Source organism: Tetrao urogallus, assembly GCF_951394365.1.
Source record: "Tetrao urogallus genome assembly, chromosome: 2".
Classification (NCBI taxonomy): Eukaryota; Metazoa; Chordata; class Aves; order Galliformes; family Phasianidae; genus Tetrao; species Tetrao urogallus.
The window spans coordinates 39,262,377-39,278,729 of NC_136814.1; the positions used below are offsets into that span (position 1 = coordinate 39,262,377).

The following is a 16,353-nucleotide window of genomic DNA, read 5'->3' on the forward strand; positions in this document are numbered from 1 at the left end:
CCAGCCCGCAATGCCCCGACGAGAACACGCTTCCCAGGCAGCAGCCCTACAGGACGCACCACAGAGGCGCGCCTCCTCTCGGCGGAACACAACTAGCTGCGCGCGCCTGCGCCGTGCCGAGGGTGTGGGAGCGGGGCGCGCATGCGCAGCGGCGGCCGTAGCGGCCGGGGCCCGGGGCGGGGCGAGGTGAGGTGGGGCGGCGGTGGGGGGCGTGCGTTCGGTGCTGCGGGGCTGCGAGTCTCCGCCCGGCGGCTCGCTTCTCGGGCACGGTGCGGGAGCGGAGCGAGCGAGGGAGGTTTGCTACTCGCGAAATGTCGCAGGCTGCCATGTCCGAGACCTACGGTAGGAGCTGGGGGTGGGGCCGTGCGAACGGACCGTGACGGGAAGCGGGGGGCAGCGGGTGCGGCCCCGCGCAGGGAGGGAGCACGGCCCCCCGTCGGGGGAACGGCGGCCCCGAGGAGGAGGTTGGGGGTAAAGCGAGGGCTCTGTAGGTGGGCAGGGCTGGCGTTGGCCCGCAGCGGTAGCTTGCGTGCCTCTTTGCCCTAACTTTGCTCCAGCCGGCTGAGCGCGCTTGGATCGCCTCGGCTTTCCGCCCCTTTGCGTAGCGCGGCCGGTGACATCTTGCAGAACGGCAGTGCTCTCACGCGTAGAGGCTGCAGAGCCTCTGTGCTGGGGCACTAGGGTGGGTGAGAACAGCCTCGAACGCGGTGTGCTGGGTGTGTTCCTTCGTCTCCTCCGTCTTCAGCAGCAGTTCTGACTTCGACGTGTGTTTCACTGTTGGGAGAGCACGGTCCTGGAAATAAATAGCTTCCATAGGTGCAGTACAGTGAGGTGCAATGCCTCTGTTGTCTGTGAGACAGCCTGTGTTGCCAGCAGGAGTTCTTATCGGTATGAAAACTGTTGGCTTCTGCTGCGCAAGCCTGTTTGCTTTCAGTTTCCACCAGTGGCTGTTTTTTCACAGTGGTCAATGCTTTGGTGTACAGTAAGCACAAGGAACTGTTGGGCAAAATGAGGCAAGAACATGAGGCAGCCCTTGAAGTGTAAGCACTGAGATCCTGCTTCTGTTTTCCATGCTTGAAACATGTAGGCAGAAGCTGGACTAGAGGCGTGCCTTGTAGATCTAGATAAGAGTTTGGACCAACTTCTCGTAGTCTGACTTCACGTGATCAAGAACTGGCATCGTTTCTGCTATGCTTGCGTTGGAATTGGTGGTTTTCCAAGCAATCAGATGGATCAGCAACCAGAGAAGGTGGAAAGTGTTCTAGCTGTACTCTTTAGCCTGCTTGCTATTGCAGCAGCATCGTATAGATAATTGCATTTTAAAACAAGTACACTTCAGACATTTTTTGCATTGGTTCAGTGATGCAGAATAGTAATTGTAAGCCCACTCTAACTGTTGATGCTTTCTAATTGGTTGGGTGTTCTAGAAACTATGGCCTTAATGCTGAAGTTCTGCAGTTGTTGTGAGTTATTCCTTTTATTCATTTTCTGTTTGGTGTATTTTTCTTCCGAGTTCCAATGTTCATTCTTTTTGTACACAATTAAGCCATTAAGAAATCAAGATTTAAAGTAGATGGAAAAATATAAATCATGTTATGGCATGACGTAGATGTTAACAATGGTTATGTTATCTCTGACCACAAGAGTAACCAGTATCTAACTTTGCAGTGTCCTGTTGGTGCCCTGGAAAGAGGATGAGAGCAGGGCAAGCATATTGGATGCTTTCTGTAAGATTCCTCGACCTCCAACTATTTTAATATTAATAGTTCCCAGAGCCAACTATAGTTTCTCTTGAGAAACCCTCAGCAGCATTTTCTTCAATGAACTCACCCAATCTTTTCTCGAATGCAAATTTGTGTTCGTGGCACCCTTTGGCAGGGAGCTCCCTATGTAAATGATCTGTTCTGTGAAAGACCTTCTCCTTGTTTTCTGAGTTCTACTTGATGGCCAGTTTTACTTGATGACCTTAGCTCTTCTGCTGGAACAGTGTAGTATTTATCTCCATCTACCCTCTTTGTGATTTCACTCACGGTTGCATAGACCTTATTGATGGAAAGATGAAATGCATTTGCATAAAACAACACAAGTTAAATTGCCTCCATTATTGCCATTAAAAGTTTTTAGTCTTTTGAATGTTATATTCCATAGTTCAGCTAGGGGTTGGTATCACTTTTAATGGTTTTGATTGAGTTGCTGTGATTTTGAGGACTGTGCATTAATTGTCTATTTGAAATTATGAGACATTGCAGTCTGTTTGCTAGCTGTCAGTGCTAGCTACATGTAAATGTTGTATTTCTTTTTTTTTTCTTGTTAACGGCAGAGTAACTACACATAGCACTTTTACTTAGATTCTTCTAATTATGATAATATTTTGGCTCTGTATTTTTCAGACTGTAGACTGTATTTTTCCAAAAGCTATTTAGAAGAAACTTACTTAGGCGAACTCTTCCTTTTCAGGATACATTTGGGTATTAGAAATATTTGGCAAGCCTTTGAGCTTTCTTAGAATTACTTGGGAATTCCTAATGCTAGGGATGGAGGTTCTTTCTTTTTTTTTTTTTTTTCTAAGAAATATTTTTCTGCTTAATGAAACTGCTTTACCATAACCAATCATTTTGCTTTACTCTCAGGATTTGAAAACTGTACATTGCTCAATTCCATTCTTTCTGGAAAATCCTTACAGGGCTTCTTGTTTAATAGCAATTGTAAATTATCTGCAGTAGAAGTTATAATCCCACAATTAAGGGTGCTTCTCCTTTCTCTTACCATTGCCAGTTGCATTTAAGAAAAAAAAAAAAAAAGTTTTCTTAATGAGTTGAATTTCACTGTGTATTTGATTAATATTTTTCTGAGGCTTTGGGCTTGATGTTTTCCAGGCTCCTTGGAGTATCTTCATGTGTATGAATGATCTCTGAGCATTGATCTTGTTCTTGAGCGAGGTGGGAGGTGGATGGAAACACTGCCACGTTTTCAAGCCTTGAACCCGCTGCCCACCGATTGTAATACTTGCAGAAATAGGGAATGAGAAGTTGTAACTGGATGAGATATGAGTGTGAATTTGATTTTATCTGCAACTTTTTGCTACTAGTGGAGCATCAAGGGCTGGAGACCTGTGGAACTTGAGTGCCAGTTTCTACAGCAGATAGTGAAATGGACTGATAGGAAATGCAGTGTTTATTCAAATTGTAATGGCTGCATCACACAACTATTATAAACTTACTTGATTTCACTGGAAAAAAAAAAAAGTCTTTACTACTAAGTCCAAGTTTCACCATACAAACATCCAATTATTCACTGCAAATGTATCACCAAAATAGTACTCTCTCTTCTCTGTTGTGTTGTTAGCATGGGAGAGATGACTAAGTTTGCTCTGGGAAGCAATATTATGATAGACTGGATAATTAATAGGAAATAGTGTTTGGGATGTTGTCCTTCAGTGTGTAGTTTTCCATTCTCTCTGTGTTTTCAGCTCGGTTTGGAGTGGTAACGTAAGTCTGACAGTACTCAGTTGAGATATAAACTGGAACAAGCTGGGATTTCTACTGTAGTACAACTACAATAGAATGATCCAATACAATCTTAAAAAATAATAATAATAATAATCTAAAACATGCAGCTTGTAACAGTGGAAACAAATCTCTTAATCTTCCAGTGAGTAACTCATGTTTCCTGTGATACAGTGTCTGTAGCGTATATGGATAGTTGCTACAGGACGTGTGCAGAGTTTGTCCTGCTTCCCAGTGCAAAATGCATCCATTTTCACATTATGATAAATATAGATTGATTTTTAAAATGGCTTGTCCTTAACTGATAAATGCAAAACCACCTTTTAGTTTTAAATGGTGTAAGGCTAGAAGACTGCATTATCTTTGGAAAAATAGTACATTTCACTCAATCTCTTCAGTTCCTACTTCCTCTCTTTTTTTCCTTGAATATCTGCTACTGCCAGTCTGATCATGAGTCTTGTTGGAATTTGTTGTTGGAATGCGTAAGCTGCCTGTCCACTGAAATGTATTTCTTTTTTGTCTAGATAATTTGATTCATGCTTTTCTCCCAGTCCTGCCTTTCCTGCTCCTCATATATGCTTAGCAAATGTGTTTTCATTTATCACCTTGGTCTTCAGTTTATTTCATAGTTTGTTTTATTGCCTAGAGGGCATGGCTGTTTTGTTCATCAGGAAGCAGAGCTTCCTCCTTCTAAGCAGTCTTTATTCAGATAAAGAGCCAAGTTGAGCCAAGTTTATCTGTTCTACCTGTTGATCTTAATTGCTATTGCTAGAGAAAGGAGTAAAGAGAGATAGCCCTTCTTTTCTCTCATTTAGAGGCAGCATATTGTCAGTAGGATTGCTTCAGAGCACTCCTCCCTTATGCAGCCTTCTACAATATAAAAGATACCTGACCAGGAAAGTTGTTTTTGTTTTTAGTGACATGAATGAAATACTGCTGATCCTTTGGAAACTAATGAATGTATGTTCTACCCTTTATCAAGGATTTGGTAGAAGACTGATCTATGAAAGAGGATATAATTTGGTTGATTCCCCCCGCCTTCTGTATTAAGAAGAATACAGGAAACAATTCATGCTACATTTTAAAGACTGAGCTGCAGTGGTTTGTTCAACTTTTTTCCCTCTGCTGGAATCGATTTCAGTCAAAGGAGGAGGTTGGACATCCTGGGGTGGTTTCCACACCAACCATCTGGTTTTGATCTGCCGTGGTAGTTGAGTCAAAGCCCACGATTGTCTCCCTTCTCCTCCCCCCTCAGCCCTTTCCTCCCCCTGCACACAGCAGTTCAGCTGCTGGTGCTTCTTTGGGGTGGAGCCACAGTGTTACTGATTGCTTTTCACCTGTGCTGTGGAACAGGGATCTGTCCCATTGCCTTGCTCCATGTAACCCCTACCCAGTGTGGGACCAGGTGATGCATGTAGCTTACCGAAGGCAGTAAGTTGATTCTTTATGACGTCTTATTTTCCTAAACAGCCAAGATATGCTATCTTTAATCTCTTTATGCTTTTTCTAGTGCATGTCTTGCCGCCCTTTTTCTTTTTGGTGTGATGTTTAATTTTCATTTTAAATCCTTTCTCTATATAAAGACATTATTTACAGGCAAAGTACTTTAACTTATCCAGATCTTCTTAGTAGCCAGAATGATAGCAAGCATTTTTAACATTGCAATGATGTTCCTTTTCAGCTTCTCAACGAAGGAGGAACAACAGAGTTCATAAGAAAAACTTCTCTAGGGTGACAGCCTTAGTGGCTAACTGGAATGTTAGAGCTCAGAGCTTCTTTGTCAATTGGAGGGGGAGAAAAAGAAAAAACCAAACCACGAAACTATGAAATGAGTTAACTCCTCTGGGAGAGGAGTTCTTTCAGTCTGTCTCATTCCGTTTCAGAGCCGTGCTAAATTTTTTTAGGTGCCCTTACAGTTGAAAGAGAAGATATTTCTTCTGAATCAAACAATGAGGACATTATAAAAAACACTACCAATAATGCTTGTGGTTACCTTGCAAAATGACACCATAAGAAATACATTCTGGAATAGTAAACTGAAAAACTATTCTCTCTCTTCTTATCTGCTACATTTCTTCATTGAGAGCATTTCTAGATTCATAGCCCAACACGTCAACTCAATCAATATGTGCCAATATCAAAAGTCACAAATACCCATGCCTTTTCCTGTCCTTGTTTCGTGGTGATTAAATGTACACGGTATTCCACGTTTCCTGAAACACGTTGTCTGATGCTTCTGGATCAACTATTAACGTAAGCTGAACTGAGAGCCTTGTGCTCTTTCAAGCAATTTATGTAAAGTCATTTCAAGTGATAGAAGTACGCTGTGAATGTGACTGCAGAGTGTTAATTTCCTTGCTCCACAAGTTTGCATGCTCTGAAAGGTTGCTGCTTTCCCCAGCGCAAAAAGATTTTCATTTTTATAGAAGCTTTGGCTGTTTCCATTCTATGAGTGATTAAAACAGACTTCCTTACAATTCACGTGGTTACTGTATGAAACTGCAGTTTCAAGTTTCACCTTAGAACACTTGTTTGTTTTTTTTGGCAGATGGAAGCATTTTTTGTCTACCAGGTAAGCAGATAATGAATAATCATCTATCCAAATATTTATCATAGAAGAGATTCCCACTTAAAGTTGCCTGGTGCAATAGAATCTTAATGAGTTAGGAGTCTACCTGTGAAGTGCTGTTATGATATCAATGTAAAGGAATTAATATGAGGTCTCCAATATTACTCTTGCCCTCAGAGTAAAATATGAAGCGCCTCAAATCAAAGCACCTCAGGAAAAATACACTGCTGTTCTCAGTCTGTTCCTTATCAGTCCCTGACAGTGACACCTTTGTCTCAGAATTTCTTGCTGGCTGGCAGCCTGGCCGCACAGAATGGAGCATCTTGTTAAATGTGCTGCTCGACGTGGATTGTAAAATATGCCTTTATTCAACCACATTTAACAACCAGGGCCTAAAATGACAGAGAAATTAGAGTAGGAATAGAGTGTTGATGTGATGTGTCTCCTGTTGTAGTTTGATGGTAGCTGATAAATTGTATTAGTCCATGGGAGGGGGAAAAAAAAAAGGTATATTTGGTTTACTTTTTTTCACTTGTTCTTGACAAGAAATTCTGGCAAGCAGCATTTACCAAACATGTAGGAGAACCAGTTTTAACTGGGTTTCAAATTTATTTTTGGAAAAGCTGCAGAGACAAGACAACAGTATTCTACTTGCAGATGTCTCAGAACATTTTGCTTTTTGAGGAACTCTTTGGAAGTGATAAAACCAGTGAGATTACACACACCCACACTGGTTAAATATATGGGAAGGTGCACAAAGTAGCTCACTATTTGGTCCATAAAAGAGAAACTTTCACAGAGGATTTTTTTTCTTAACCAAATGCTTAAGGGTTATTTTTGACTTAGATGCATTTCATGCTAACAGTGGAGATTTGGTAGTCTGAAGGATGATATATTCTGAGCCTCAGTGTGTTTTGCAATTGAAATGATGTAAAGGGTCCTTCTGTACAGGAGATAATAGGCAGTATTTCAAAACCTGAACCAAAATCTCTTTTCTTGGTCTAGAAAGCACAAATGGCTGAGTGGGGGCAGGAAGAACGATAGGAGTTTGGAACAGAATGTCTAGAGACTGTAAATGACTCTATTTGTGAGTGAGAAAAGGCAATCTCTTCTTTCAGAATAGAATCCATTCCAAAGTCTGTTACAATGTTTGAAACAAAAAATCATGTAAAGATGATATGTAAAAATAATACTTCATTCTAAAGATAACATCTGAAGGGCAGCTGAAAACAAAGGATGTTGGACATTCCTGGATTCATACCCCTCACTTTTGCTATTGAATTTTCAACAGTGGGAAACTGCTTACCGTGAATAAGAATATAAGATACTCTTATTTTTATTTAGTTAAGTTTTCATAGAATCATAGAATCTTGAGCAACCTGGTCTAGAGAGAGGTGTAGCAGGGGGTTGTGGACTACGTGATCTTAAATGTCTCTTCCAACCCAAACCATTCTATTTGGTGTTCCTGCTACAGCAGGGTGATTGGACTAGATGGTCTTTTGAAGTCCCTTCCTCACAGAATCACAGAATTGTAGGGGTTGGAAGGGACCTCCAGAGATCATAGAGTCCAACCCCCCCTGCCAAAGCAGGTTCCCTACAGCAGGTCACACAGGTATCCCTGACATTCTGAGATTCTGTGATGCTCTAATTCCTTCATAAAGGAAAATGATTGGGCAGACTTCTTTGTGCATGTTAAATTCAACTTACAAAGCCAGAGGTTCAAACAAAATTCTCATGAAATAATGAATCAGTGCTTTGACTGAGTGTATTCCTGTTTTTATTCTGCCATCCCATGAACTGGTATTTACTGTAATGCGTTTGACAGCTTTGAACAGTGTTAATGAAATTAATGCTAGGTTTTTATTTTTGTTTGTATTGCAAGCTTAATCCTTTTCATTGCATGCTTATCTGTTGTCTTCTGGAGACCTACTGTGTTTATAATAGAAATGATGCAATAAAGTTGTAAAGATGACTGTAAAAAGGATGCTGTTGGTAGAAAAATAAATAGTTGGGAAAGTAATTGTAAGCATTGTTATCATAGTTTATCAGTGCAAATCTTTGAGAATGATAAGACGAGGAAGCTTTCTTCGATGGTTAGCAAAACTGGAAAGGTAGTATCAAAGCGGTGTCTGTAACGAGACAAAAGAGATTTTGAGTATTGCCATTACTAAATGAACGCTGATGTCAATGGCACCTAAGTAGGTGAGGTGCCAGAAATAACTTCCTTAATTTGCCATACGGAAGAAACACAAAAGCAGAGATTCCAGAATAAAAAAGCCTTGCCGGTAAATTTGTAGAGAACACATTCCACTTTTTTTCAGATTATACAAGTATTAAAAGGTCTGTTGGGTTTTGTTGGAGCTGATGTTGTTATAGAGGGCAATTGTACTGACTGTAGCTAATAGTTTATTTACCCATAAAGTAGGTTGCTGGTAGAAAAGTCAGCCAGATGCCTTCTGATTCCATCATTTTCATCTCCGGTTGTCATTCTTGTATCTCCATAAACAAGTAACTCTTTGCTCTCACTTTCTAACATCAGTAAAAGTTAGCAATTTTTTTTTTTTTTTTTTAATCTTCAGATTTCCTGTTTAAGTTCTTGGTCATAGGAAATGCTGGGACTGGAAAATCCTGTTTACTACACCAATTTATTGAAAAGAAATGTAAGTATACGTGAGCGCAGCAAGGGTTCCCTAAAGGGTTATCTTCCTCAGCCAAACTGTAATTCTCTTGAGAAACAGCTCTGAGATTATGATGTATAATCAAGAAACTTACTGCTGAGAATATGTGCAGTAGTGTCTTAACATGAAAAAACAAGCATATTTTGCATATTCATGGAAAAGACTGGCATTTTGTGCTCTGCTTTTCCTTCTTTTTTAAATTGCCGTGCAGTATTAGAAAACAAAATTGAAGAAAATGTTGTTTTTCCATTCATTAATGGCAGCCATAATAATATGATTAAGGCAGGCCATTCTAGTAATAATTTTTAATTCAGTGGGATGTTCAAAACTTGAAAGAAATCTTTTTTCTGCATGATGGCAATAGCTGCACTGATTTTGTTTGTTCAGGTAGTAGTTTGTCATTTGAACACCTGAAAATTTTAATTGCACCTACGTTGGATTTAATGAAAACTACTTATTCACCAAATGTTCTCCAAATAATAAATCTCTTTTTTTTTTTTTTTTTTTAGTTAAAGATGATTCAAATCATACCATAGGAGTGGAATTTGGTTCAAAGATCATAAATGTTGGTGGTAAATACGTGAAATTGCAGATATGGGATACAGCAGGACAAGAGAGATTCAGGTACCCTTTTCAGCCATTTTAGTAAATGTTGTTTCTTGTTAAATCATTACTTTGGATGTAGGGTATTATCTATTCCTGCTTAAAAGCAGGCATATATCAAATTTGGCAAAGAAGGTATGTGTTTGAGTATATTTGCTATCAAATATTATCTCTCAGGGGCTTTTTTATTGGTTGGGGGGGGGTCTGTTTTGCTTGTTTACGGAGTATAGAGAGCTACCAATGGTTAACAAAGGTGAGCGCAGTGGTAAAAGTCTGGGGAATGGACTGCAGTCCAAATACTTGTCCTCTAACAGGCAAAGCCAGGCAGTGATATGCAGTAAGATGTCTCCAGTCTGTTGGCTAGATACCCTGAGATTGTGAGGAGCTTGTTCTAGAGGCTCATAAAAATGATGTTCCTTTAAGTTGAATGCATTTACGGATGTGCAGATTATTTTCTTCGGGTACTTTTTATAATCTATGTGAGCCTTTTCTTTTTAAGACTAACTTAGCATACTTAGCAGTCTGTTTTTAATTCATACTCTACCTTTTGAAGAATGCTTTGTGTTCTTTGCTTCCTTCTTAAGGAGTCTTAAGTTGTTCAATGGCATTTACTTCACTCTCCCTTTACTGCAGCTCTCAGTTCTGTGTCAGGCTATATTTTAAATGTATTTTCAGCAGGACGTGGATCAGAATAGACTTTCAGAAATCACTGTATGACTCCATTCCTTGAAAACTTGTCATCTTGTCATCAAAAGCCTAGTTATAAGTTTTTGCTGCTGCATTATAATTAAAATCACTTTTTTATTTTGATTAAAAAAAAGATAATTGTTTACATAATACAGTAGATACATGAAACCTAGACTTTAAACGAAATATACAACAAAAATGTGTATCTATCTGTCAATTATATTTCAGGTCTGTAACAAGAAGTTACTATAGAGGTGCTGCAGGTGCTTTACTTGTCTACGATATAACCAGGTAAGAAAACTAGCTCCTCTTTGGTTTATTGGCTGTCAGAAGCAATTAATGAATAACTAGAATCCCTCCCATGTATCTAATCCTCTGACAGAGAATAGACAAAAAGAAAAGAAATACGAAATGTATTGCTATTTTAGTGCATATCTAAGCCTTGGAACTTGCTTACATGACATATTATTTTAAACTGAGACAGGAGGTGTGGGTTAGATATTAGGAGGAAGTTTTTCACCCAGAGGGTGGTGACGCACCAGAACAGGTTGCCCAAGGAGGCTGTGGATGCCCCATCCCTGGAGGCATTCAAGGCCAGGCTGGATGTGGCTCTGGGCAGCCTGGTCTGGTGGTTGGTGACCCTGCACAGGTAAGGGGGTTGAAGCTGGATGACCATTGTGGTCCTTTTCAACCCAGGCCATTCTGTGATTCTATGATTATGAAAGCCATAAATGTACAAAGGCTCAGGGGGTTAGACAAATATGTAGGAATTGGCCCACCAGTAGATGTAATCATGCTAGACTATGTGCAGCCAGTGGCTCAGGAAGTCTGTTAGCAACAGCTGTTAGGAACTGAATAAACTGAGAAAAGATCACTGTGTGTCTTGTTACTGTGTTTTTGATCTATATTTTGCATTCATGGTTTTCCAAAGAGATAAACAAACCTCTGAACTGGTCTGTGTTTCTCAGTTTCATGTCCTTGAAAACAAATAACCTGACACTGGTGGTATGCAACAGAAATTTAGAGCAGTCTTAAGCCACTTGTAATATAGCCACTTGTAAGGTAGCACGCGTCTGTGGAAGCTGCTTATTAGTGTGCTGGTGCAACAGGTCATCATTTGGAGAAGCTAGCTTTACCCATGTGTTCTGTAACTATGGCCCAAAAATATTTTAATCTTGTTTGTTTGGTGTGGGTTTTTTGTTTGTTTTAATGTTGTAGGCAGCCAGTAGAATACCTTACCATTGCACACTTCTGCTTTTTTTTTTCTTTTTTTCTGGCCCTGATAGACTAATGCTTGTCAGATAAGCTTTGTGTTGGTTAATGATGACTCGCTGTATGTATTGCTTTTTTTCTTGTGAGTGTACTGTTGTACTGTTTTCCCTTGAGCACTCTTCAAAATCAGTGTTTTGTGCTTGAGGTCAGCTGAACTCATTTGTCAGTCGGTCTTCTTGATGGTTTTAGCTTTGCCCACCACTATAATGTGAGCAGGATAAATGCCTGTGATGTTTTTGGTCTTAAAACAAATGTGATACTTCAGGCCTGCATTTCTCCATTAGCATAGTTAATTCTTATAATACCATCTGGAACTTAATTATTGAATTCCATATTAATAACTCATCACTATTCCTAAATTTCATGCACAGAAAGCTGAAACTAGATTAGCACTTGAAATTTTAGCCTTTCACATTAACAAAGTATCTTGTTATTTATTTTTATTCCAATCTGTGGGCATTTTGCATCAATAAGAAATAAGCTACTACTTCTCAAAGGCTATGTGTAGCCAAATGCACCATGAGCTATATGTGTATTTAATCATCTGTTCCCCTTTTGTCTGGGGTTGTCACTCCAAAACATCTTAGTGACGCTTCAGAAGAGATCTCGCTTTCAAAGTTCTTAGGAGCTGCAGCTGGGATTTCATGTGTTTCAATTCATGGGTCCTGGTGTCTAGGTGATAATTTATTAATCAGAATGACTATCTAATGAAAGGAATTAAGGCAATGATGGAGCAGAACATTCATAAGCACTGTGAGAAGTGAGCTGAGCGGTACTGCCTTTATAGGCTCTAGCAGCAGACTACGCAGTGTTTCTCGACTTCAGAGAGAGAAGCTGCTGAAAAGAAATTGTCTGGGTTTGGTTGTGATTGATTTGATTTTGCTTTTTAAGAACTTTACCCTTCTTGTTTCTTGAAGGAACTTGGTACTCTCCCCAGTTTGTTGCTGGTGTAATTGAGGTGTATAGGTGACTTGTCTGACTAGTACAGTCTTGTGGCTTGGCAATAATGTAGATTTGCCTTCAAAAGTTTTAGTTCAGTGATCTGCTTGCTAGAAATGAGCATTTTCTAACATGGGGTTTTTTCATCACAGCCGTGAAACCTACAATGCTCTCACTAATTGGCTGACAGATGCAAGAATGTTAGCAAGTCAAAATATTGTGATAATACTGTGTGGAAACAAAAAAGATCTTGATGCAGATCGTGAAGTAACCTTTCTAGAAGCATCCCGGTTTGCACAAGAAAATGGTAAGTAGTAAAAAAAAATCTTCATGTAATGCTGAAAGATGTTTAGTACTTAAAACAGGTTTTTTTGTTGTTTTTGGGTGGGGTTTTTTGGTTTTTTTGTTTGTTTGTTTGTTTTTGCTACTAGGGAATACTTTGGTCTGCTGTATCTGTTCTCTTTTCTGAGGGAGACATGAGGACAGTGCCTGTAATAAGAACTGCATGTACTATTTGTCCTGCTATTGATGATTCTTCCATTCAGAGCTGCTACTTAAAGAATATCTTCTGTGTGGTGTCATATTCCTTAGAAGTATGTAAGATGACTTTTCTTGATACCTTGCAACCAAGGAGCTGGAGAGAAAATACAGAGTAAGGTTTCCTGGTTTTTAGCATCTTGCAGGCTTTCCAGATCGTAGTCAAGATGGAGTGGGGTTGGCTGCAGTTGAAAGCAACCAACTTGTGGTAAACAAAGTTCAGTATATGGTGTGGATCCAGAAAACTGATCTGTAGTGTCCAAAACTTTCAGTCTGTGGAGGCATGTTTCTGTAGCAGCTGAAGCCAGTCTGACCTTTGTGCTGCAGTCCTACTATCAGTAAAGTCTCTCTTTAGTTTTATAAATTGATTATCGGGTCTTTTCTGCCATGTATTTTACTGTTGTTGCTGGCTTTCCTCTTGCAAATAGCTTTCTGTTAACAGGAGCCTATATGAAGTACTTTGTTTTCATGTGCTGTTTTTGCACGTGCAGCCCAGGTAATTGTGTTTAGAGTCTTAATTTTTATATTTCTGAAGTTTTAGAGGAAGTTTTTGTGTGTCTAGAAGTTTTGCTTTCATAAAGTAACTGTTTCAGGACCATGCTATTGGAGGATAGCTCTCAACAAGTCTAAGAAAAAAAACGTTTCTATTAATTTTCATGCTTGATTTGCTGTATCAGATATTCCAGGCTTGCTTTGAGATTGTTTTTCTGGTGTCCAATGCAGAGCTGATGTTTTTGGAAACAAGCGCACTGACGGGGGAAAATGTTGAGGAGGCCTTTGTACAGTGTGCAAGAAAAATACTCAATAAAATTGAATCAGGTAAACAGAAATTAATATTACTTTAACCTTTTTTTTTTTTTTTCCTAGAAACTTTAAGTATGTGTTTAAGTATCAACATCTAAAGTTATTTAGTTGTGGTAATATAACCCATTTGTTTTATAGCTGTATGTTTTAACAGGAATGAACATTCAGGTAAGATCTGTGTACCTAAAAAGGGGGAGAGGTGGATTGTGGATGTACAATATTTACCTTAATAGTGAGCTCAGCATGTAGGTTGCATGTTCTGTGGATTATGTGCATACAACAGAGAAGCCTGACATTAGACAGCTTTAACAAAGCAGAAGAACATGATGTAAGGGCATAACTTTTAATTCTGCTTCTCATTTACTGCAGGCAACGTGATCAAGAGAATTTGAACACTTAACACAAAATACCAGGGATGTTTCCTAGCAACTGTGTTTCTCTGAAGTGACCTTCCTGGCCTTAGCTGAAGTCATTTTTCTTTCTGCAGATCTAGAAATATGCCAGAAACTTCTCAGTGCAAGTGGGCAAGCTTTTGTCAGAAATGGGCTCTGATGTGTTTGTGTCACTAGAGCTAATCTGTTATTCTGATTTTTCTCTCATTTTTTCTTACTCATTTTGAATGCCAAACCAAAAAAAAGTAGTGCAATATCTTCATAGAAATTTCCTCATTACTGCATCAAAATCAATGTCAAACAGCCTCCTTCATTTTAAACAAAACAAACAATAAGAAAACCCCAACAAAATAAAAAAAGAAAAGCAAAAACAACAACAAAAAGCAGCATTTGGCTAGTTAGTGTTCCCGTAACTGATATAAAGAGGCATTACTATAACAGAAATAAGTCCAGCTTTCTGTAAGCTGCTTGTCCTGTCCCTTCTATCAGCAGTCATGCACTGAATCATGAAAAAATTGAGTCTGGAGAGAACCACTGGAGCTCTCTGGTCCAGCCTCCTGTTTTAGATTCAGCTTCAAAGTGAAAACAGGTTGCCCACAGCATATTGAGGCACACTGAGATGCTCAGAGACTGGAGGTTCCACAGCCCCTTTGGACAGTGTGTTTCAATGCTGACTGAAGTATATAGTGACATTTTCATTTCCCTTGTGTTCAGAAATTCTCCTTGTGCAGGCTGTGTCTCTTACCTCTTCTCCTTTTACTATTTCTATGTGCAGTCTGGTTCTAGTCTTCACAACCATAAGACCATGCAATCATAGATTCCCTCTTAGACTTCTCTCTTCCAGGCTAAGCAAACACAGCTCCCTTAGCTTCTTTTTGAACATACTGAGCTTCAGCCTGCAGCTGCCACAGCAGTCTTTTCCTGGACTCTCTCCAGTTCTGGTTCTTTGTTACTGGGGAATGCAAAAATGAACACAGGGTTCTAGATGTTCTGGATGATTCTGTGTGGATTTGAGCGTGCCAGGTAGAGCAAAATAATCACTTCCATCAGCCTGCTGGCCACAGTCATGCTGTAACAGCCCTGTGCGTTATTTACCCTTTGTCACAAGCGCATGCTATATCTCATGGTCACTTTGTCTGTTAAGATCCCTGGTTCTTTTTTTGCAGAGTTGCTACCTAAGTAGTTGGTCCCAGGCCTGTACCTGTGCTTGGCCTTTTTCTGTCACAGATAAAAGGCTCTGTGTGTGTAGTTGTTGAATTTCACAAGATTCCTGCTGCCCTCTAGCTTACCCATGGTATTTTCTGAATAGTAGCCCTACCCTCAAGCTGGTGTCGCGCTCAGCATGTTGTCATCTCCTAACTCACCAAGGGAGTAGATATATGCAGTGAACCTGAAGAACTGATCTGAATTATTCAGGGGTATTTTTTTATTTTAACTAGTTGTTTCTAATTTTGGCCAGTTCTCCGTGGATCTGAAGGGAAATTTCTGAAGGCACAGGGTGTGGAGTAAACCAGTTACAGCAGTGGACAACAGAAGCAGGGAAGGCTGAAGCCATTTCTTCTTGGGCAGTGCTTTGTGGACTCTGAGATTGATCCATTTTTGTTTGGCTTGGTGTATTTACAGTGGTTCTTTCCTTACATAGTAGAATCTGAAAGCATGTATCTCAACATGAAACAGTATTTGCAGAACATGTTTTAGGCATTTCCTTTTTAAGAAGTAGTTAGTGGAAAAACACTGTTGCAGCCTAGCTCAGCAATGAGCTGCTTCGTCATTATCATTAAGGACCCACAGCTGAAATTACAGGATAAAATGGTATAGTTTTGAAGTTGCCTAAAAATAAACAGAATTGCAGTAGATCTCTCCATAACCAGAGCAGAGTGCCATTACATATTTGTTTCTGATACTGTCATTTAAATTGGTATGTATTATTTGCAAGTAATCTATCTCCTGTGACCATTTTGTTTCTTTTCAGGAGAATTAGATCCAGAAAGAATGGGCTCAGGTATACAGTATGGAGATGCTGCCTTGAGACAGCTGAGATCACCACGAAGAGCACAAGCACAAAGTGCTCAGGAATGTGGGTGTTAAAGAAGCAAAACACAAAATCCAAAATACTCACTTTAGATACAGAAGGTAAGATTACAGAAATCTTGGAGCGTTTCATAAGGTACCATATTTGAGAAATATGCCCTATCAAGTGCTTGGCTTTTTCACAGCCTGCAAAGCACTGTGGAATCTAGTGAAATAATGCACAGTAGAATTAATTTCTTTGTTGTTTGTTTCTGTACTTCTATTGTCTGTCCACCAAAGCACAAACAGTGCTCCTTCTGAAATATTGATGAATTTTTACTGAGTAATACTGTGGA

At 39.7% G+C, this 16,353-nt stretch overlaps 1 protein-coding gene across 1 annotated transcript; it reads left to right on the top strand.

Moving 5' to 3' along the window:
- Nucleotides 1–311: 311 nt before the first annotated feature.
- On the top strand, nt 312–16,075 carry RAB4A (RAB4A, member RAS oncogene family; the record flags this gene model as incomplete). Its single annotated transcript, XM_079550236.1, has 7 exons — nt 312–342; nt 8,655–8,735; nt 9,263–9,377; nt 10,272–10,334; nt 12,407–12,561; nt 13,515–13,610; nt 15,960–16,075. 7 exons carry the CDS (start codon nt 312–314, stop codon nt 16,073–16,075), a joined length of 657 nt encoding a protein of 218 aa, XP_079406362.1.
- Between the last annotated feature and the right edge of the window lie 278 nt (nt 16,076–16,353).